At 37.6% G+C, this 25,036-nt stretch overlaps 2 protein-coding genes across 4 annotated transcripts in view; one reads left to right on the forward strand and one right to left on the reverse strand.

The window, feature by feature from the left end:
- The window catches only part of LOC117435307 (enhancer of filamentation 1-like), an 85,002-nt gene extending 75,758 nt beyond the window's left edge, over nt 1-9,244 (forward strand). For 2 of the 3 annotated variants that reach the window (XM_034058364.3, XM_034058362.3), the window contains exons 3-7: nt 772-870; nt 1,182-1,289; nt 3,388-4,572; nt 5,037-5,126; nt 6,181-9,244. In XM_034058364.3, coding sequence (XP_033914255.2) covers nt 772-870; nt 1,182-1,289; nt 3,388-4,572; nt 5,037-5,126; nt 6,181-6,690 — 1,992 coding nt within the window. In that variant the 3' untranslated portion in view covers nt 6,691-9,244. The remainder of the gene's footprint in view (nt 1-771; nt 871-1,181; nt 1,290-3,387; nt 4,573-5,036; nt 5,127-6,180) is intronic. The other variant, XM_034058363.3, reaches the window with a different exon arrangement.
- Nucleotides 9,245-16,836: 7,592 nt separating this feature from the next.
- LOC117435628 (small integral membrane protein 13-like) lies at nt 16,837-23,395 on the reverse strand. Its single transcript, XM_034058949.3, has 2 exons — nt 22,981-23,395; nt 16,837-17,945 (listed from the first exon to the last, which is right to left on the reverse strand). Exons 1-2 carry the CDS (start codon nt 23,054-23,056, stop codon nt 17,755-17,757), a joined length of 267 nt encoding a protein of 88 aa, XP_033914840.1. The 5' UTR covers nt 23,057-23,395; the 3' UTR covers nt 16,837-17,754.
- Nucleotides 23,396-25,036: the final 1,641 nt, after the last annotated feature.

The raw sequence follows: 25,036 nt of genomic DNA on the forward strand, positions 1-25,036 counted from the left end.
TATAAAAGGCTGTGGGAGTCATGCCTGGTCTTAAAAGTTCTTTTTTTATGTTTGTCCCAAAGAAACCTTTTGGGCACAATGAGGAGAATAGGGCTTGTTTTGCTTTACAGAAAATAATCTTCTATCATTTCTTTCAAGTGAAAATCTAACTGCTCTTGTTGATCATGCATTTTCCTGTAAATGTGCCCAAAGCAGATACTCTTGGGAGATGATCAAGATTGATTAACGATAGGGGAACCCAATACCGTGGGAGGGTGAGATGAGGGCCTATACCTGATTAAGATTGGCAAGCTTTTGAAATGTTTACTGCAGAACTTGTATTCATTCTGAGATATTTATGCAGACATGCCTGCTTACTTAGAATTTAGCAAGGGAAATCGCAACTTCTTTGGGAGGTTTTTGGTATGTCCCCAAGAACTTGATAAGGGGCTACATCTATAGATATCAACTCCTCTTACACATATACTAAATTGAAATACTTGTGAGATACTTTCATTGACGCTACTATAAGTTCAGGTTTATACTTTTTAAAACTCCACACAGGCATAGTTCACAACAACCATAAACTAAATAGTTCTGAATTAAACATCAAGGAGTCATTTTAAACTGGCAAGGGATTTTATATATATAGATATGTTGAGGATATAAAAAGTATTTATAGTATTTTAATATTCTCTGTGCTGGTAAACTTGAAGTATAGTTAAGGTAACTCGGGATAATGTTTTTTTTTTTATTTTTGAATGACATTTTTCCTTGTTTCTTGACAAACAGGTTGTCACCCCAGTCCGGGTTGGACAGGGCTATGCCTATGAGTCTCTCTCCCGATGTCAGCAGGATGTGTATGACGTGCCGCCCGTTCGACCACAAGGGGTAAGTTCCTCTCTTAGAAATGTTCTCTTTCTGAGACATGTATGAACAAATTGTGACTGCTGCTATTTGCCATAACACTCAAAAATGATGGTTAAATAAACACATATATAATGAACATTTGTTAAGTGTAGTATACCATCTTGTGTTCATTATTTTGCACTGTTGTGCATCCTCCTGGGAACACTCTCTCTGTCCCCCCCCCCCCCCCCCCACCACCACCACCCTCCCTCTTCGACCAGAGTATTTTTATTCATTTGATATGTGTTTACTCAAGTGTGGCATGGGGGTCTAAAAAGTTTGTTTTGATCTAGCAGGTGTACGACATACCTCCAGCAATGCAAAAGGGCCCCATGTTCCCTGGCCAGATGGGAGATCCTCGGGCTCAGGGAGTCTATGATATACCCCCTTCAACACATGGGGTAGGTGCATTAAAATCCAACTGCCCTTCACTGAAACAAATCACTACCAAACAACTTTCTTACAAATAACTTTTCTCCTGCTTGATACTGTAATACAAGGACCACATGGATTATTGAACATATTCTTATTATTGAGAGTTATTGAAAGTTTTCTTTCCATTTTGGTCTTTTTAAGCCCCTGATTTAATATAGAGTTGATGATTTATTATTTATTTAGAATATTGAAGAAGTGGGGTTACTGAGGCAATTGCAAGAAAGATCAACCTCAATATTTAATGGATCAGGCACACAAAGGTGTGTTAAATGGCCTTTAAATTGCCTCCCCCTCTATGTACTGAACACCCACCACTCACTTGAGTATTTGTAGAAGCAGTGAAGAGTAAGAGGAGAGAATTTATTGTTAAATGTGTTTTTTGCTTTTCAAGCTACCATTCCGAAAGTGTGAAAAGCAAAGACAAGAGCTAGTTGGTAGGAAATGGTCAATGATGTTTTATCTGAGTGAACCTGTTAATTACTTGGGTCCTAATTATAGTGTTTTTAAAACCTCAACGCTTGTCATCAGATGGAAAGCAGACTAAACCACAGATACATGTTGTTATGTTATATATTTGTATCTAAGAAAAAAAACAGATGCATGGATCAATAAATGCAGACCCCTTCACACATACAAGATAAAATGTATATATTATTATTATGATTACGCACAGCTATATGCAATGTTCAACCATCCAAAACATTAGCTGTTCTATATCTAGTGCACTGTTGGCTACTGCATTTTCAACAACAATGTATAAGTAACAATAATAAAACTAGAGTTGCCAGCAACTTTACGGCGTCCAGGACCCGTACCAGTACCAGTACCAAACACTTTAGCAAATAGTGCAGAATGCCAGTAACAGTACCAGCATTTTTAGTGGCCATTTTAATATGCCAGTACCAGTACTAAACACTTTAGCAAATAGTACAGAATGCCATTTTTACATAGTAACCATGACCCTATGTGCACTCTATAATGAGTTATAAGACAGTTTTACATTTGACCTTTAGGAGAGGTCAAAGGTCATGGGCAATGACATTTTATGATAGAGCATACATGGGTTGCGATGTGTTCCATAGTAACCATGGCCCTATCTGCACTCCTATAAGGAGTTATTAGCCAGTTTTGTATGTTGATGATGTCATCCAAAGTGTCCGCCATGTTTTTTATTGTAGCAACTTTCCTTGAACAACCTTTAAAGACAACCACACTAGGATCATGTGTGTCAATTTTTGGTTCAATCGGACTAGTGATTTCAGAGACACAAGTTTTTGTAGCCCTTTTTTGTATGTTGATGATGTCATCCAACGTGGCCACCATGTTTTTTATTGTAGCAACTTCCCTTTAAAGACAACCACACTACGATCATATGTGCCATTGGGTTTGTTTCAATCAGACTAGTGGTTTGGGAGAAGATCTTTGTAGTTTGTGATTATGATGTCTGTACCGTGCGATTTTGAAGTCATGCAGCATGGCTGCCCATACCACATAACCTATCAGCTTCTTATGAACACCAGTTAATCTTGGACTATCCCTCAACAACTATACCAACTTTCAGCACTCTGCAATAAGTTGTTTTCGAACGAATTTTTACATTTAGGCCAAAAATGTTTTTTTTTTTTTTTTTCAATCCAATATGGTAGCCAAACCATGTGACTTACGACATAAGTTCTTTAGCATTTTCCATCTTCCCATAAGCATCTACCAACCTACCGAATGTGGTGAGTTTTTTAGCAACTCTGGCCGAAAGAAGAATAATCCCAGCAATAACAGTAGGCTTCCCAGCCTATGGCCTGGAAGCCTAACAAGGAAAGCAATTGAAGTGGTTTTGAACTGTAAGCATTAACCTGCAAGTAACTTTAAGAGAACTAGTTTTGTCAGTGGTATATTCAAATAACATGAAATATTGTTTCACTCTTGTTCCTATTTATAGACTGTTTGTTTGGTAAAAAGTGTTTATATATATATATATATATATATATATATATATATATATATATATATATATATATATATATATATATATATAAATTAATATATTTATTTATTTATTTTTTTTAGGTGTTTTCCGCCCCCCTTCAAAGAGAGGGTAACTACGATTTTCCACCACCAATGAAGAATAAAGCTGAAGGAGTATATGATGTACCGCCTCCCAGCATTAAACCACAGGGGCATTCCAACTATGATTTTCCACCAAGTTCTGACATGTTGCCACGCAACAACAAAGGCATCTACGACATCCTGCCCCCCCAATTGCTTGGGCATCAGCTTGGGGCCCACAAAGATGTGTACGATATTCCTCGAGGGATGCAACCCCCTGGAAAGCAAAAAGCTGCTGGAGACAGGCTAGCCCCAGAGAAGGGAGAAGGCATATATGATGTACCCCCTCAGGTTTTGCAAGACTCTAAAGGTGTCCATGATGTGACCGATGGGATGAACAGGTTGTCTTTCTCCAGCACAGGAAGTGCAAGAAGCAACATGTCAACCTCCTCCACGACCTCCAAAGAGTCATCCATCTCAACTACCCCTACACAGGAGAACAAACTCCTTTTAGACTTGGACACAGCCATCCAAAGGGTTTCCTGGCTTCAGCAGAGTATCGAGTTGTCTGTCTCGGGTCTCATGGGTTACGTGGCCCCGAACTGGAGGTCCTACGAATATATGGAGAAGCACATGAATGAGATTCGTGCAGCTGTAGACAAAGTCAAGCAAAACTTGACAGACTTTTTAAATTTCAGCAAAGGGGCGACAGCCAATGCATCAGGCCTATCAGACCTGATCCTGTACAACAAATTTAAAAAGCAGCTTCAGAGACTGGAGGATTCTAACCAGATCCTCATGAAAACCAGTCATGCTCTGGATGGCTGGAGCTGGTCCTTAAACATATTGACTACTAATAAGCCACACAACAAATGTGATGACCTGGACCGGTTCATCATGGTGGCAAGGACAGTTCCGGATGATGTCAAGCAGTTGGCATCCTCCATCTCCACTAACGCTGAGCTCCTGTTTCAAAGGTCCCCGTTCGGCTTGAGTTCTAATAGTGTCAGTGATCCCAGAGCTGAAGATAAAAACTCAGTAGACTACATTTATAATAGCCCACAGCCACACCTGGAAAAAGAGGACAAGACAGTAGTCCAGAGCAGGACTTTGTCTGGCCTGCCTGATACTGACCAAAAGTCAAACGGCATTGCTGAGAAATGTGTGAAGAGCTGGATGGAAGATTATGATTACGTCCATCTACAGGTAGGGAGCAATGAATCATTTCTTCTCTCTTTGATGGTCTTGGTGGTTTAAGTTAGTATATCCTGATGATACTGTTTACCTTTGAAACATCCAATAAATTCTAGCTTGATGTAGATGGGATTATGGAGCCCAGCAGCTTATCAGTTCCCATGCAAACACAAACTAGGCAGTTAATTTATTTCAATTTGTACCATGCTCCCTCTTTATAATGCTGTGGAGTGGAATGGCATCATGAGGAAAATGGGAGCCATGACCATACCACATTATTGTATTCTATAAAGGGCTGCCTTTTGCAATGATTCTATTGTATTTAAGTATTACCTATAGTATAATCGTAATATTTTTTGAAATTGAGTGATGAATGCAACCTTACTCTGATCTAAGAGACAGTGCACCTGATCTAGGAGAAAGGCTGTGAGTACAGGACCTTCTCTTTCATTACCATAATGCATTCATTCCAACAGGGAAAAGAGGAATTTGAGAGGCAACAAAAAGAACTTTTAGAGAAAGAGAACATCATCAAACAGAACAAGATACAGCTGGAACAGGAACAGGTATGTCACAGCTACATTCCAGACACTTCTTTGTTATGCCTTTCAGGTGTGCTTTTAATGGTCGATTTTTATCTTTTGATCATAAATATTTTTGTTGGGCGTCCCTGAGCTACATAAAATAATCCTGTCCATGGACTGCAATATAAGTTCAGTATGTTTCTAATACTAAGCAGTTGTGGACCACATACATGTGCACGCAGTTAAAATACATTCACTTGCGGCTACAACTTTTTCCTCTAAAACAAAGTGCCGATAAATTAATTATATTGACAGGATTGTTGCAGCATAGATGTTTCATTTCTCATTAGATTGGAGTAAAGCAGTAAGGACATATTTTCACACCTGGAGTGCCAGAGGCTATATAATAGAAATGGCGTATCTTATTTGCCATAAAAAAAGTATGCTACACCACAAAATGTATTCTGTCAAAGTTCTAATATTGAATTGTATTATTTTTAATAGCAGTGAATCAGTACAACAACTCTGTTTATATGCACTTATTAATAAGTACTTATTAATAAATACACCAAATATGCACTGGAAACAGTTCTGCAATAAAGCTGTGTGATTTCAGGTGGCAGTATTTAGATCTGACAGGGTTTGTTCAGAATTGTAGCACCAAGTCAGAGGTTCAGTTGGCTTGTTTTAATTAAGAACATGGTTGAAATAATGTCTGAAAGTTTAAAGGTTGCCTCCCTCCTAGTTTAGGTAATTAAAATAGACCCTGAACAGTTTTTGAAAGGGCAACATCATTTCAGATACCTATAATGACAGCACAATGCAAGGCTTAAAAAACAACGGAATACTCCAGCATAAATCCAGCAGGCAGATATTATAAGAGAACAGCAGTAGAAAAGATTCAGCAACGTGGCACCTTCAGCTATGCTATTTTGAACAGCGCATTATGAAACTGGCACAAGTTAGCAGTGTATAACCAGCCTATTTTTGAACTTTGGGTGACTCCATCATGGCCTGTATCGTTCCTTGCAGCCTAGATGCAGTATGTCTGTGTTTTTAAGATGGTGTCTAATAAACACAAAAATCTCTCTTTCAGCTTAATCAGTTCAAACAGCTGGAGAAAGAGGTTATCAAGCCTGTAGAAAATGACATTTCTACATGGAGTGCATCCCAGAACATTCCCCAGACGAACAGTGGCCAGTGTGCTAAGGACAAACAGTTGCTTTTCTTCTATTCTGAGCAGTGCGAGACCCACTTTGTTACACTTCTGAACGCCATTGACGCCTTCTTCAGCTGTATTGGTGCAGGCCAGCCTCCCCGGATCTTTGTTGCTCACAGCAAGTTTGTCATTCTCAGTGCTCACAAACTCGTGTTTATTGGGGATACCTTGTCTAGACAGACGTCCACTTTGGAGATCAGGAATAAAGTTATGAACTGCAGCAACATCCTGTGCGAACATCTAAAATCAATTGTGTCATCCACCAAAATGGCTGCCCTGCACTACCCCAGCACAGCAGCTGTGCAGGACATGGTGGACAGGGTAACTGATCTTTCCCATAATGCACAGCAATTTAAGTTGCAGCTTCTACAAATGGCAACTATGTAAAATAAATTAAAAAAACAGACTTTGTGACTTTTAAACTTTCTTCAGGAACGAAGCACCAATACATTGTATATGTTGTATATGTTTTCTATATATATATTGTCTAGTCCTTCTTCCTGAAGAAGGTAACTTGGCAGGACTATTTTGAAGCTTTAAACAAAAGAACATTTATTTTTACAGTACGATGATGTGTCCCAACATTCCACTCCGCTGATATTCATATTAAGCACCTTATGAAGTATTCATCAGATATATTCAATCAATAGATGTATATCTTGGTTTAATTAAATGCTGTGTTTTACTGGTAATACACTCCTCTCTACAAAGTATGTTTCATGGTAACTTACATGAAGAATCAAAAAACTGTTTGCCTTCTGTGTTTATTATAAAGTTATGAATTAAAAAAAAAAGATGAAGGGTGTATACATGATCCCAAGTCACAGTGTGTTCTTGCTATGTGTAATGATGACTCTTCATTGATGAAATTGGGGTTCCAAGAACTAAACAAGTAGTTTGCTTTATTTCCACTGCATAAAATCTGGTACTCAATCGTTAAGGAGAAGCCAGTTTCATCCAGCATAACTGAATAGACTAGAAGTGGCATAAAGATGATAAATGCTGAGGTGAATTCAAAGCTTCCTGTAAATGTGTATATTTTGTTAAGTACCCAATGCTTATTGTATCACGGTCTTTGTCATCTTTTTTCCATGAAGCAGTTGTTTTAGATATTTTATTAGAGCTTAGTTTTTGTACATATTGATATTATTATATTTTTTTTGTCTAGAAAGATTTGTTATGTTTTTTTTATACTGTTTTTATTTTGTAATCTAACTGAACATGGTGGAAATGTGACTTGCCTACTCGAATACACATGAAAAGGGGTCTGATTGGTAATTAAAAGGACTGTAATACATTTAGCAATCATTATGTTACATTTGTTTAGAAGTTTGAAACCAATTTGGAGCTGATTGTGTTGGCTAAATTAACTAGAAAGTTTAACTAAAACATTCTTGTGTTACATTATGATGTCCCAAAGAGATGTGTAAAGAATACATAATATTTAAGTTACTAGAACCAATTGATTAGTGTCTTTGTGCTTAATTGGTTTTAATTACTTGATAAAAATGAAGGATCAAAGGATACTACATTTTCCATTTTACTTTCTATTGTTTAAAAAATGTGAACAGGTTTTTAAGGGAGCATGAATTGGGGCAGCCTTAGTCCTTGTTGTCCACCCATGTCCACTGTTCTACCCATATCTGTTAGTCATTTAGTTGAACCAATTCAACTCCTGGCCAGGTCATAAAACGATTTAATCATACCTATTAAATCTGGAATAGAGTAGCCTCTGTGACCAGAGTTGTCTACCCCTGTATTACACATTATTTTAACCTCCCAAATTATCTTGTAAAACAGCTGCTTTGAAACCCCTAGCAACCCAAAATTCAAAAGCAGATGCATTTACAAGGACATTTGGTAGCTCTTTGAGGTTTAACAAATACTAATGACTATTATTTATTGTTTTCCCTGTGGTTTTGTTAAGTGTAATCTCTCATATGCCAATAAATCATTGGATTTCAATTAAATTCCTTTGCTAAAATAAATCTCCTAGAGCTTGCATCAATTGGAAGAATCAGTGACCTGCTGAACAATTATAAAGAAAACAATAGGATATTTTTATTCTCAGTAACTTTGACATAAACAACAAAAACATTTAGGAATTTAAAAATCCCTTTAGGGCATAAATTTACATTATCTTTGAAAATTGGACATGGTAATATTTTGCAAAGGTCTTTTCTAAATTGGAGTTTTTTTGCATTTCTTTTTTTTATTTTCAAAATAAGTATAGAAAAATTGTGGAAGTTTAAAAAAAAAAAAAAAAAAAAAAAAAAAAAAAGGTAGCAGAAAAATATATTATTTTAGGATTAAATAAATATGGGAATAATGATCCAGACGCATTCTACACATTTATGTGTTTGTACAGATTAGCAGAGCAATAATTTATCATAGGTAGAATTCTGGACCGGCAACTGATTAGCTAACAAAATAATTCCATAAAACGTACCTGCTGCACTTCCATTAGCTACATAGGTCTCCATTTTTATTTTAAAATATTATACATGGTGTCATAGGAGGTATCTGATGCTCTTGTGCTTCCTTGGTCATTTCACAGCAGCAGTGTTTTCTGGGTCAAAGCATGTTCCTGGCTGAAAGCATGTCAGTCAGTTGGAGAAGCATACTTTTGTCTGCGACTGTCTACTTTATACATACATACTGTTTTAAACCTATTCTTTATGGTGAAGAGATGCATGCATGCATACAATATGTATGCTATTCATTATACATGTGACTTACAAAAAGAATACGCTGTAATGACGCACTATATATACTGTATAATTATATATATATATATATATATATATATATATATATATAAAATCCACTGACTTGATTGATATAATTTAGTCCCTAAAGTAGCTTTGTTTAAAGAAAACAAACCAAAAAAATATATAATAAATAGAATGAAAAAAGCATTCTTTATCTTTATCTCACTAAACCATTCCAAAACCGTGTCTGGTCTTTTTTGAAATCCAGGGTGTAGTTTTGTAGAAAGTGATTACAAAGCATTAAAATACTAATGGTTTTTTGAATGGAATATATATGTGTTTTTGTCTGTTTCCTCCCAAAGTCATTTACTTTCTCTGCCCCCCCCCCCCCCCCCCCCCCCCCCCGTGATATTCTACACTCGGTGACCATCGTTTTAAGTACCCATTACTCGCCTATCATAAAGTCACGTGGCCACTTTGTGCTACTGTTGTGGAAAACACCTGTACGCAACAGCAGTGAAACGGTGTTCTGAAAGCAGAACTACTCGGCTATAAAGAGCACCTTAGCTGATGCCTATACACTGTGTTGCCCTGCAGTGGCTTTTTGCGTTTTAACATGGGGTTTCACTGCATCTTCACAGGTGGTGTACTTCAATATGATCTGGAATTGGTATTCCATGAAGTGACCACATGACTTTATAATACACCTGCAGAAGTCCCTCAACGTAACAAGCCGTTGAAAGCTGTGGTATTTCCACAACAACTGGACTTGCCGGATAACAGACTGCGGCGTTTCTGATTAATATTTGGTCCTGTTCATACCAGCTCTGAATAATCCTTTCGCAAATTGTCAAGGACATCAATTCTTAAGGGAAAGGGCTTTGGAGAACCATGAAGGCAAGATAAAACCTCAGGCAGTGGAGAGACCGCCGTCAACTCTGCTGTTGGACTTCTTGCTGCTAGATTCAGGAATTTTCACCTTTCATCCTTCTCCTTTTTTATCTCAAAGTACAATGCCTTTCATGTTCACTAGTGCATTTAATCTTGGTGTGTTTTGGAAGAAGAAATATTAACATAAGCAAGTTAAATGAGTTAAACAATAAATATTACAGGATTAGGTAGTAGGCAATTTTAATGTCTTTTACATATCTGTGATATAGGTTACAGTAAATGTGACTGACGAAAGTTTCTGGAAATCCCTTCTGGTTTGTGGTGTTTGCAGCTGGGGACATTTTTTGCCCATTTTACTCTACTTGCTAACTACATATCTTAGTATTCCTGAATAGAAAATGATACCCTCTTCTGAAACTGACAAAAGATTTTAAAGGGTGAGCCATCTCACAAGAGCATTAGCATAGCAAATGTTTAAATCATATATCATATTTGTTCTTTCATTTAGCCCCAGAATGTGTTTCTGCAACAGGGACTGCCAAAACATTCAATGTGATACCGGTCTCATCAGTAACTATTGCAGATGATGATTATTTAGTCAGCGATACCAAGATATTTAATAAGCAGGCAGTCTGAGCTGGGTAGAATGGGCAACTGTCCCACCCAAGTACTTTAAAGTCCAGATACTTTTGGCGGGGGCAGTAGCCAAAATCATTTTCTTGAAATGTACTTCAAGATGGCTCCAAGAAAGAGATGACTGATGACAGTATAGGGACAAGCCAAGGCCTGTTTCCCAAAAGCCAAGGGATTATGTTGAGATCATTTAAAAAAAAAAAAAAAATCCACTGTCTGTCTGCTTTGAGCTGCACAGATACCCTGTTAATTATTACTTTTCACTGCTGATGTGTTTGAAAACTTCTAAAGAAACAGGGAATGTTGTGACTCATTGACATATTGGGAAAAGTTAGAAACATTTACAACAGGAAACCCATCATTCATTTTCATTTTTTTTTGTTTTAATTTATAGTTTACACAATTATTTATTACTGGAAACGAAAGTTGGTCATTTGGTGACCGAGGCAAGTTAAGCCTGATTTGGGTTTACTGACAAGCTGCTTTAGAAAATGTCCAAGACCAGAGTTTTTTTTGAGAATAAAAGTTTACCACAGTAAATGTGCTTGGTCATTTTGCAGTTTTTCTCAGGGTTATACATTTTACTATGGTATGCTGTGAAAAACATGGCATACCATATTAAATGCACATAAGTTATAATGTGCATTTAACACAGTTTACTATGGCGTGCCATGTTTTTCGTATGCTTTACCATAGCGCTCTGATATTTACAATGCTTACCACTACTTTACCATACTTCCACTGTGCTTTATGCTTTTACCATGGTAAACTTTTAAATGGCCTACCCAAAATAAAGGCCACCAAATTATATATATATATATATATATATATATAATCAGTTTGACTTCCACAGTTTTCATGACAAGTGCAAAGGAATCACTGTACCGCAAGGCTCTCCCTGTCCCGATTCTTTATTTGTTACCAATGGTCTCTTAGTGCTTTAAGAGGGCAGGCATGTGGTGTGCCCTTATACCAAGTGGGTTTGAGGCAATTGTTCATAATCATCAATAAAAAGTAGTTATTCAAATGTATGTGTGGTTGAGGTTTGTCCTGAACTACTAAATACATATTAGGGATGTTATTTCATATGCACGTCGTAAATGTGTGTTGTAACATACAAATAAAAAGCTGATCGTCCATGGTGATACACAACCCATTGACACAAAAGCAGGTTCTAAATATTTCAAGTGCTTCTCATTTGTAGTCCTGCCTCTGTTGTACAGTGCCAAGTAGCATCACATAATCATTCACTAAAGACACCATTCCCTACAGGTAAATACCTGTCTGAAACAGATGGCCACATACTCGGCGCTTAAGCTGATTTACTGCTTCCATTATCAGAAAACATGTGACAGCTAACAGGAAGCTGCAAAACTTGTAGGGTTTGACATCTACCCTTTGCTTGACACAGTGTTGCCGAACCAAGCTATCTGTAATGACCAGCTTAGATAAATCACAGCTCTGCGTTTGTAATACAAGCTAAACTAAATGTGGTTTGTTTTCTTCCATGTTTCTTTTCCTGGATAGACATGGAAAGGTGTACTATTAAAAATTGTGTGGATATATTTCCATTTTTGTTTTTTTCTACCTGATGTCTGGGGATATTACATTTTTAAGCTCCAGATGACATTTTTAAGCTCCAGCTGCCAAAGGGAGTTCATGGAGCTAGTTGAAGAGACTGGAGCTAACAAAATAATTCTGTAAATCTTCTTCAATGCCAAATCTTCTTCAGCTGCTTCCTGTCCTCACTGACGTGCATTCAGCCGGTAACGTTTGAGTATCACGAAAACTTCACATTTTATACTAAGCAGTGCAAAACAGGTAGGATTTCTGAAATCACTTTGTTAGCTACAATCACAAGAGAAAGGCAAGAATGCTTCACATAGGAAGCTTTCTTGCAGGCCTGTAGCTGAATGTACCAGAATGCAAGCAAACTAAAAAGCCAATGATGGCTTTGTTTTACAGTAGTATAGTAGCCATGATTGGCTTTGTTTACAATGATTTCTGGCACCCAGAATGGAATGTTCTATTTATATACAGAGTATCAAAAGAAACATTACTATCATAACACATTTATTTTTTAATAAAAATAAGGTATATAAATGATGGACATTGACTAAATGTTTTTGGTTTCTTTTTAATCACTCGATCATTCATCCTTGGCCATGACACGCTTGAGTGACTATGACTGAAGCATATGCACTTAATCACCTAATTAGTGAGACTGTCACTGGATATGGAGTGATTTCAGCTGTTGAATTGCAAGCTTGAATAAAAGCAGTATAGAAAATCACAGGAAAAAAAAAAAAAAACAATATGCCACGTCTGTCAAGAGAGCAGCGCCTTTGTGCAATCGGCATGAGGTTGGAGGCTGGACTAGGGCAACGTACTGTGGCTCGGCGTCTTGGGTGCTCACAGCCAGCAATTTCAAACCTGGTGAGACGGTATAACCAGACACACTCTGTCAATGACAGGCCACGAAATGGGAGACCAAGAGTCACAACACCTGCCCAAGATCGACTGATCATTTTGCAGCCTCTTTGTGAAGTAAATTGTTAATCAGCACAATAAAAAGCACTGCACCTGCTCTAAAACAGAGTTTGTCATTTTTCAATCACATCTACTGAATTTTATCCATATATAAGTGATACATTTCTTTTGATGTTCAAATATAAGTGATACATTTCTTTTGATGCTCAGATATGTGATACGTTTCTTTCAATGTTCAAATATAAGTGATATGTTTCTTTTGAGACTCAAATATAAGTGATAAGTTTCTTTTGATGCTCAGATATGTGATACGCTTCTTTTCATGCTCAGATATCATGGATTTTGATGTCTATGGGTCAAAACTGTTGCTAATGAAACCACTGAAATCTCAAGCAAGGCAAACTTGCAGCTCAATCAATATAAAGCCTAAATTTGCAGACCTTATGATCCTAGCATCAAATCCTGTTGTTAGAAAATATTTTAAAAGTACTTCTCTTATAATAATTATTGTAGTTATAGCCTTTCTTTGAACATGAATTGATTTGGAGTTAAAAATCATGTACCTTTTAGCAGACACATTTTGTTTACATTGAATTAAGTTCTTATTACTGTGAAGCTATTCTGATGGTTGCATTGCCAAGGTGGGGGGGTAACGGTAAAACAAAACACATATTATTAGTACGTAAATAGAGTTAGAAGATGGAGTAGTCACTTGGAACAGCTTTAGCACAGCACGTTAACTTGTGTGTGTGCTGAGGGTCTCTTAATGGAGATAAAAAATAAAAAAAAAGGAACCCGGATGGCCACTATTACGTAAGTAAAATTGGAACCTTTCTGTAACAGCATTGTGAAATCTTACAAAGTCATTGTCAGCAATAGATTTAATGTGGGACATTCAAAATATTAGCATAATCCCTCCTTAATTACCATAAAATGACATCCACTGGCATAGCACATAGAAGCTTGTTGTAAACCCATGTCAAAATAAAAAAGGACAGGGTTAAATTGATTTTTTTAAGCACTACTAGCATAGCGACACCTCTATTTTTGTAGTAAACATAGCCAATGTCTTATGATGGACTAAAGTGCTCAAGGCTGAACTATGGTAGAATGCAGTTAACAGTAAACCAGAAATCAAATTATATTATACTGACGAGGAATGTGGGACATTGCACTTTCACCTTTATTATTGGAATAAATGTAAATGATAGGGGAAATGTGATTGGTGTTGAACATTGCCCTAAATAGGTTTATAGTCCTGTTGTAATTGTGCAATGAGGATACAACATAGACACGTTTCTATTTATATATGTAGGAGAGTGGTAAAGAAAGAGCCATTTCCTGACTGTGATCTCTGGCCCAAGCACTTCACTTTAAAACGTGTATAAATGATCTGCAGCCTGCAGTGCTGCACAGGTACTTTTTCAATTAAAGTCTTAGCATCAGGTTTTGCATTAGTTACAATAGTCTTAATAGGAACCGTGTGGTGTATTGGTTTTTCCTGGTGCAAGAGGACACAAGGTATGATTCAGAGCTGATGTTAATCCTAGCACCTCAATAAACACCTCTGTTATACTGGTTTACTCAGTAAGAGGCCATTTGCAGCTCATTCAAAATGCACACCTTTATACCCTGATCTTGTACGTCTGTCTCTCTGTCCATCTGTCTGTCACACTGTACATCGTGAACATGATAAACTGCCTTGAATTTGTATACATCTTCTGATATTTGCCAATACTTTGTTTGTGAATATAACAGAAAGCATCTTTCTTGGAGTAAATACTGTTAAATATAAATGTAATTGTATTTGTGGGTTTTATACTACATCACCTACCTGCAGTATTAAGGTAAGAGAAAATGATTTACTTTAGAAGCACAGTGACAAAAACACATATTACGAGCTTCAGCAGGGATAAATGTAAATCCCAAATAGTATAATGTTTAATTTGGTAAGTAGATAATATTTCACTTTGGCTGGACAAATATTAAGTTAGCCAACACTGCCCCCGTGTGGACTGTTTCATTGTTGTTATCTGTATGTAATAGCCTGCAAAAGGGACTGAAAACACGGGGCCCTTGCAAAAGTGGACAATGCAGGAAATCAATTCTACCACCCACCTGAAAATCTTTAAATGTACTGTGTTTGCAGATGCATTCTGTGCCTTTCCACTCAACACAAACCCACATTAATATACTTGTGGGATATTAAAATTTCATAAAGTGCCCTTTTCAAAATGTGTTGCCAGACAGATCAAATCAATCAGTACCATTACTTGTTTGCCTAATCCATTTCTGGGCTACTTTTTTTGTAGTCAAATTTTGTGCACAAGTAACAGAAAACAAACATTTTTTCAAATATGAAATTTGCTTTGTATAATTTATTGGAATCTTTTTTTAAAAACATATCAATATAGTCTTATAAGAACATAAAAGTTTGGGAAGGGGAACAGGCTGTTCATTCGGCCCATCAAGGCTTGTCCCTTGTTAGCACACCATTCTCCCCTATGTGGGGGATCTTCAATCAAGTCCCCTCTTTCCCTTCTTTTTTTCTAGGCTGGTGAGATTTAATTATTTTAACCTGTCTTCATAGCTCATGTAATTAAGTAATCAGCCTAGTTGCCCTTCTCTGTACCTTCTTGAGTGCAATGATGTATTTTCTATAGTGACCACAACTGCACACTGTTCCAGGTGGGGTCTCCCTAGGGCATTGTATAATTTTAGCATATTCCCTCTGAATTGTATTCCATGCTTTTTGCAATATAGCCTAACATTCTATTTGCCTTTTTGATTGACTTACCACATTGATGAGATACATGTAATGATGACTCCACTATAACCCGAGATCCTTATACAACAATTTATTAGTTTATTATATACTGTTGCCCAAGTTTAAACAGTGTTATAAACTCACACTACCGTAGTTCTGCACACAGCCCTGGCTTTCAGAGCTACCAAGGTATATTATTGAAATAACAATGTGTCAAGGGCAATCAGGCTCAAGGCTAATCTGCTCAGAACCTCTCTCTCTCTTTTCATCACAGCTTGAATTAGTGTCGCCTGAGACTGTACAGCTGCGTTCCACTGTTCCAGTGATTGATTGCCATCCACTCCCTCTGCAAGCAGGTTCATTCAGGCCTTAACAAGAACGGTTAATGAAACCTTCTCTGGTCATGTTGCAGACACAGGACTAAAAACAGAACACAAATAATAGACAGCATATGTGTGCAGAGGATCAAAACCTTAAACTTATTTTATAAAAGCAGAGATATTAAACTCCTGGCTTATGATCATTATATGAACTTATTTCAGGGTAGTTCTGAACACCAGGACTGGGTGCATGACGAGTGAGTTTCCAACCCTGCTTTAAAATTGAATTATTGATGCTAAGAAGAGGGAAAAGTCTTTGTTTACTGTAGCAAATATCTGTGTACAGTACATGAAATTATAATAAATATTTTGTTTGTCAGATATGAATTCAGAGCACTAAAAATACAAGTAGGAATGTAAACATGCCAATCTCCTGCTGGTGATGGTTATTGGATTGGAAGGCAATTCAAGAAAACACACATATGCTAGCATGGGACCGTTTTACATGTTAACTGAGTTATATAAACTAATAATAAATATAATTTATATGCCATGTTTTGCTATTAATACTTTGAAAATCAGTTAAAATATAGAAAGGACTATATAATTTAACTGGGTTCTTCACATTGTAACACATTTTTATATTGAATTCACTGCTTTAATAAACTTCTTTTTTTCATGCAAAGCCAAGCATGTTATATAATAATACCATTAAAAAAAATAAAAATTAAGAAATATATTTATTGAAGACAACAGCTATTGCAAAAAAAGTGAAATACAAGTTGTAAACTGACAGTTTACAGTGTCAGGAGATGTTAAATATGAATTAAAATTACATTAACAATAAAAGCATTCCACAATCAGGTACTGTACAATAAACAAACAACAACAAAAAAACAGTCAAATAACGTGAATGTGCACCACAACATGTACTTCACAGACGGCTGAAAGTTATGTTCAGTTGTTTTTATAGCATAATTGTATAAAGCAGCTGTTCTTAAGCCATGCAAACTAGGATATAATGATGTTCATTACCATGTAGTGTTGTGTCATGATGTAACATTCTTCCTTTGAGGTACCTACTGGCAGAAGCAGGCCAAGGATGGCATTGTGTTGCTTATTGAAGAGCATTTCACAGTTTGGCTACAGCTGCCCCATTTAGACACAATCCGATATTCCTTTCATTGCACATTAACGAGACTCTATGAGCATCATTCAGTTCTGAGTTGGAAAATCTACTAATCTACTGAACTGCTGTCAAATTACAATAAGCTGATTTTGCCATCTAAATGGAGTTGCCAAATGCTGCTCTGACTGAAAGACAGCATTTTGGTTTTGGCAAGCAAATGCATGATATTGTAAACACTGAGAACCAAGCAGCAAAGTTTCATGGACACTTGCTGGCAGCAGCATGTGCTCAAATGTGAAACCAGAGAAAAACATGGTTTACAGTAGATACTGGTTTACAGTAGATACTGGTTTACAGTAGATACTGCATACATTTCAGCAGCAGTGTACCACATTGAGGGTAATGTTACCTTAAATATGCTTTGTGTCTGAAACTAAACTAACTCCTAGAATGCAGTTGTGTTTAGAGGCCTAATTAAGAGGTTTGAGCATGGTGCCCAGGCCGGGTACTCTACATGGCCTCTTCAGCTGGTGCTTTCCGTTGCCGGGCAGTTTTGGGTCTGTGGCGGGGCGTTGGAGGTGACTCACACTCTGCCTCCATTTCGGACGGTTCAATGTCTCCCTCCTGGGACCCGGTGTCTCCCACCAGCTCCCGCAGGAATTTAAATTTCGACAGGAACAGCTGCCACACAACGTACCACCCTGGAGAGAGAAACAAAGCTTTTAATGTTTCTTACTGTGACCTGACATAAATAAATGACCAACAAAATAATTATATACCGTTCTGTACCAGTGGCAGCTGGTGACTTCCAAGTCAGAAGAGGCACAAATACAAACATGTTGTTTCATCAATCTGCCATTGAAAAAGGCGCTTCATTAACCCTTTGCAGTCTTATGTCATTCCAGGTCCAACATAACAATTTTTCCTTTCCAATCCGATGTCGGACCCTGTCCGACGTCATCAGAACAGCGTCATACACAGGTCCCTAGTTGTTTTTTACTCCGGAAAAAGCAGAGAAAAGCTTTCAATGGCCGAGAAAAGCAAAAAAAAAAAAAAAACAGAGGCAGATCTGAGTAATACGCATAGTCCCTTCACCACAGACATAACACAGACATAAATAAGCAAGATCGCTGCTTCTACATCCAGCGCTCAAAGAAAATCGTGGACATTTGCCAAGCTTTTTGAGATGTTATAGTAATAAAATAATGACTTGGATCACATTATTGAGGAGTTTGGTGATAAAAAGCTAGTCATTTTTAAGTTGAAGCATAGAAATGCCATTTTACTTTACACATACACTAGTACTCCTCCTCACTGCATAACTATGCTTGTGATACCCTTTAGTCTAATTAGGAAACTAAATTAAAGGCTTTCTGTTGGGGGCCTAATAAAGGTTCAGTAACTCTTAACAAATTGAATGAAAAAAAAACAAAACACTGTAACATAGATACATATTTCCCCATCATTAAAGCCAGTGGTGATCTAAGTATAAAGTTAATTCTACTGTATATCATTATCCTGGAACAGTTCTTGCGCATGCTGAAGCCAGAACTTCAAGTATGGATACAGGAGCATGATCCTGAATCTGCCCAGGAGGAGGATCCCTTTTATGTAGAACTAGCTGAAATACCCGGCGTTTCCCGAGGAAATTCAATATTTCAATTTTTCATGCATGACAAATTGCAGAACGGTAGCCTTATGGTTTCCTATAAGTTACCGATCTTGGGTGTCGCACAATGCGTTCGGACCCCTTTCCCTTTTTTTAACTATTTTTTTTTGGTTTTTGCCATTTTAAATTTTTTCAAAATTGTTGTTCTTTTTACTTAGTTTCTTTTTTTTTTTTTGTGTTTCTTTAATTTGAGATACATGGCTACTGTAGTGATCCAGCAATGGGGTTACTAAATAAAGTACCCCAGGGGTCAAAATTTTGGATCCAAACCTAGCTCTCGACCTTCCCCTGGATGAAAGAGGAGGTCATGCAAAGTTTGTTTGCACTGGTTCCTGCGGGGTATGAATGCATAAAGGAACAGACAGACAGATAATATTTCTTCTTTATATATTAAGATTACTGTTTGTGATGTTTAAATAATGCATAAATAGCTAATGAAAATGTATGTTTGCATGGCAAAGGATCAATACTGGATGGTTATAAATGTTATTATGCTTGTAGTTCTCATGGTAACGGTTGACTCGAGGGGGGGAGCTACCCATTTCAAAGGATAGAAAAGCTCAGTCGAGTGATTAGCCATTATTTATATTTGTAAATAGTTATTTTAAAAAGTCCTTTTCTTGACTTCGTTGTTTGGAGAAAATAAAAGTTAAGCAATGTTTCACTATACTGCTTTTGCCCTGCATCCTCCCAGCTACGATAACCACTCGACACCTCGACAATTAGACAAAAATCTAATCTAGAGGCAAAGTTGTACCAACATTGAACATTCTCTGTCCCATTCATGGATGAGAAAAAATAGGCAGTATTTGGGCCAGTTTACAACGAGATAGCGTGCTGCGCTTTGTCAACACGTCGTTCTTATTCTTAAAATAAATGATACAAAATGTGCAATGCAAGTATTTTTAAAGCATGGCACTGGTTTATGACGAACTCGAAAACATGGTACAGCTAAGTCTCATTTTATAGTAATAAATTGTGGAACGTTACAGTTGTCATTTTCAATTAAACATGTGTTTTAAAAGAGGGTAAAGGTTGTAACGCTACCCAAATTGCTCTGCTGCCAGCTTCCAATATGCCAGTAAAGTAAACATTTCACAGTTACATACTACTGCTACATTAAAAAAACAGCAGTACAACATTATTTATTTATTTATTTTTATAAATTTAGTCGTTGCCAATTAGTTTTTATTATTTTCTCCCCAATTAGAAATGCCCAATTATTTTAGGCTCAGCTCACCGCTACCACCCCTGCGCTGACTCGGGAGGGGCGAAGATGAACACACGCTGTCTAATGTTTTTGCCGAACTAATACCAACATTTGCATACGACAAAAATATGTTAGAAAAAAAAAATCCATTGATTTTCATGTATAACATTTCCTAATTATTTATTTCCATATAAATGCATATTTAAAGCAATGTAACATTTTAAAGTAGTAATTATAACAGTACGTTTCAATCAGAATTTTTTTTTGGTATCCCAAAACATGTAGTATCCCGCTTGCAGCTTGTTCAGAATACCGGCGCTAGAATTCTGACTAAAACCAGGAAAAGTGAACATATTACCCTTGTTTTGGCCTCTTTACAGTGGCTCCCTGTGCAGTACAGAATTGATTTTAAGATTTTGCTGTTAACTTACAAGGCCCTGAATGGATTAGCACCTAGTTATTTGCAGTAGTTACTGACCCCGTATCTTCCAAATCACACTCTGAGATCACAGGATGCGGGGCTGCTGGTTATTCCTAGGGTCAACAAAAGCAACACGGGAGGTAGGGCTTTTTCTTGTGGAGCTCCTAAATTATGGAATGCTCTGCCTTCATTTGTCAGGGAAGCTGGGAACGTTACAGTTTTCAAGTCAAGACTACAAACACACTTTTATAAAATGGCTTTCTTATCTTAGTGGGCTTTAATGTAACTATAAAATGGCTTATTTTGTATTATTATTATGTGTGTACTGTTATTTAAATCTGTTATTTAAATGGTCTGATTGTGGCAGTTGTATGAGTGACATGCTATACAAATGTACTGTGGTTTGTTCTTTTTTTCTGCTATGTACTGTACAGTGCTTTGTGATACTTTTGTATAAAAAGCTCTATATAAATGCAATAAATAAATAATTAAATAAATAAGCCTGTTTCACACTGGCATGCTCTACCCGGGTCAGGACCCGGTGTCATGTGGGTCGGCTATGCGATTTCACACTGCTTTTGATAAAGCAGGGTTGACCTGGGTGACAGACGCAAGTGCACAATACGCCTATCAATACCCTGGCAGATTGTTACAGATGCTTCCATCCAAGCTTCTCTGGATTGAAGTCGGCCCAAATGTTGATTAGAGCAAATGTTACTTCATCCCTGCTGCAATCTGGCTCGTGGTGTGTCTCAAGCAACAAAAATATGGCTATACAGAATAAACAAAAACGTTCCTTGCTGAAGTGAAACCTTCACGCAGGCATGGCTGGGTGTTATTTCGTCGGATGTCACGCATTTTGTCTTTGTCTCGCTGGGTTAACCCGGGTACCACTCAGGTATGTGGTTTCACACTACGCGGGACTGTGACCCTGGATCAGATGTGAAAAAGACAACGATGAGTTTATAGAGCAATTATGCAAACCCGAAAACGCACAGCCCAGCCCTACACATGAGCCTAAATCTGAAAACACACAGCCCAGCCCTACACATGAGCCTAAATCTGAAAACGCACAGCCCACCTCTACACATGAGCCTAAATCTGAAAACACACAGCCCTACACATGAGCCTAAATCTAATTTTCAAATCTATGGCACCTTTTCTTTTGAGAATGTATAAATAATTTACCTGGGCATAAGCAATATTAATAGTTTCTTCCACCAGTAAATCTTTTCTTGTCTTACTGTGTTTAACATATCTGATATTTGCCTTTGACTCATCATGATGTCAATAATATTATATTATAGCGATCTCAGTTAACACAGGCAGGTGCACCACACAGGGCGAGGCTATCCACACACAGGCGGAGGGTGGGCGCGAACCCGGGACCACTTGCACTAAAGCACAGCACGGATGCCCTGTTGCTGCCTTCCCCCATGCACAATACACTCTCCCCTGCCAGCCCGGACTTGCTCACCAGGCTACAGTCCGAGGAGAGCGTGCCGGGGTACCTGCGTCCACTTCTGACACCAATGTAGCACACCTCAGTTAACGCAGGGAGGCGCATCACACAGGGCGAGGCAATCCACACACACGCTAACCCGGGACCTCTCGCACTAAAGCATAGCGCCTATACCGCTGTACAAAGGAGCCGGCTTTTGCAAGGAGCGTACATCGGGCTTATGTCTACGTGTGTGATTAGGTCACCTACCAGCCCTGCTGCTACCTTCCCATGTGGCTACACTATTATTATAGAAATAATAGAATGCAATGCAGTTCTTTGTTGTAATCACTGGACAACGATGACCTATCAATTAAAAAAATAATGAATGCCGTACACAAGCAATTACATCACATAGCAACCATTCCGGATCCGGGTTAGATTAGAAAAGAATGATGTTTGAAAAATGTATTTTATTCGTTTGTGAAGAAAACTTCGACCACTAATATGTGATTATATTATGTGTCTCGCGGCGGTCAAAAAGTGGAAGAATTAATTTCATGTAGATCGTCTGATGACGCCACTAAATGATCATAAGTTAAACTACGTAATGTGCTTTACAGTAGCAGCATTTTCAAAAATAAAACGTTTTTTTTATAAAACATGTGCAGCAAATCTCTAGGTGAACCCAAGCTGTTCTTGTATTTATTACAGTAAATTAACTTTTGTCCGTGTTTTTGTGATTACTGCAGCATGCCGAAAGCAGAAACATGTAATAATACCCGTGAAACTCAGAGACACTCTGTACAAAAGGCAAATTAGTATGACGAAATCTAGGGCATTGCAACTGTATTTAATTACCACTATACTGTTTAACAATGATCAACCGGTTTAGTGCGTGAAAAAAATACACTATGAATACATGCCGTTTTGTCTTAAGCAATGGAAGCACATATTAACAAGTTAGTTATGTCCTATTATGACAGCGTACTTACCAAACAGCATGAACAGCAGGGCACATACTAGGGTGGCAACAATAACCAAGAAGGTCAGACCAATGCTCTGCCACATTCTTGCGATTATTGTACGCCTTCCTCTTCTATTTATGTTTTAGCCGCAGGCCCATTGATGTTATGAACAGGTCCAGTAGCTAGCTTTCTAAAGGAGTGTAACAACAGTAACTGCGCCGACCATTTGTCTAAAAAAAAAAAAACGAATCCAAAAACTAAACAGTATAATAGACTGACACGAACAAAAACGGTTCCAATACAATACTGAGGACGAAGTACTGACAGACTTCCCATTAAAAAGTACTACACGTTAAAAACATACACACACATCCTGTACTACATACAGACAGTACGTGATTCCAGTCGGTACTTAAAAAAAAAAAAAAAGACTAGAAACGCAATGCACAACAGAGCATATGCTCTTTTCGCGCGGTAGCTTGTGGGGGTTGTAGTCCACGCTATAGAGAATTACTATCAACATGAAGCTAAAAAAACTAGATTTTCCAGCAGCCAGTGCTAAAGGAAAACGGCACTCCACAGGGAAGTATAATAAGCCCACAATTAAGGTATTTAATATCAAGATAAAAGTTTAGCGGATGACATTTTAAAAAGTATATAAAAATATATATATTTGCAGACAATGTTGGATAAAAAGTAATAAGATGAGTGATACAGAGGGTATTACAAAGAGCATTATTAGACAAAATAGGAAACTGGTCAGATGAGTGGGAGGTTTAAGATTTCGACCGAAAATTAGACAGAAAAAAATGACATGGAATAAACAAATTCAGAATATGGACAAGAAATGCAAGCAACGTATGAATTTGTTTAGAGCTATTTTTGGCACGACGGGGGGCGGGGGGGGGGGGGGGGCTATGATATATAAATGTGCAATATGGAGTGTTTTGCATGTCAAGTTCTGGGAGCTGCAAACCCAGTTGCAGGGTTTTGATCAGATACAGGCTCAGGCTTTGCGAATGTGTTCAGGAACGATGCGATCTTCATCGGTTTCAATATTACAAGTTTTGATGGGAGAAATGCCATTAGAACTCCGGAGGGTATTATTAAGTATTATAAAATGGGTATTTTAAATACTCTATCCTGATTGGTCAAAACAGGTCACATGGGGGTTGTATATACCCATGCATATCAGCATATCACCATGGGTCGGCACTTTTTTCCAAAAACGGGCAAATCACTGGCAGATATCTATACGCCACTAGAATTTAAAAACAAAAACGGTAGATATATTGGAATTTATCACAATAAACATGACCGACGAGATTTATGTAAATGTTTAACTTTTGGGAAACCAAAGTGTGCATGAGATATCGAGTGAATCTGAATCGGTCACCAACGATTAATTAAAGTAGTGAAAAAAGGCAAACGTAAGTATTCAAATAAATTCAAAACTCGCCATTCTGATCACTCTGTTCCTTCGCCCTGAACTACGGCGTTTCCCTATCTCATTTTGAAAATAAATAGTTTAAAAAATATCTCTTAAACTTTCAGCTTTTCACAGATTTGGGTCCCTCTTAAAAGACTGGGGTTAAAAGATGTTTTGTTGCCGTTGCTCCCCGTCTGTTCGTTCTTGTCTGCCTGCCTGCTGCCACTGGACCCACCCCCTGTGCAGCTGTGTGATCTGATGCTGAACATTTATAAATTCATCTCGACAATTCCTGCCATACCTTTTAAATGTGTCCAGGTACGATGGTATCATGTCTTCTGCTGTGCCCTGCATTGTTTTAAATTGTCTATTAACAGAGGCCCAGTAGTTCTCCACGTTGCCAAGTTGTAAATTACAAAGTCAGTTCGATAAGTAACCGGGTATTCCATGCAGATAACGTCTTTCTCGCCACTGTGAAGCTGCAGCACAAATATGGTATGGATGCCTTCTGTTACTACCCCAGATAACAAAGGATGATTAAAAAAAAAACACACACTCTCACCTCATACTATTGCAGGTCTTGTGAGGAAGAGTCTGTGTGATTTAAAGGCAGACTCATTTGTGCTGTGTCATAATGAAAATGGACAGTAATAT

The sequence above is a fragment of the Acipenser ruthenus genome, chromosome 3 (assembly GCF_902713425.1).
Source record: "Acipenser ruthenus chromosome 3, fAciRut3.2 maternal haplotype, whole genome shotgun sequence".
NCBI classification, from domain to species: Eukaryota; Metazoa; Chordata; class Actinopteri; order Acipenseriformes; family Acipenseridae; genus Acipenser; species Acipenser ruthenus.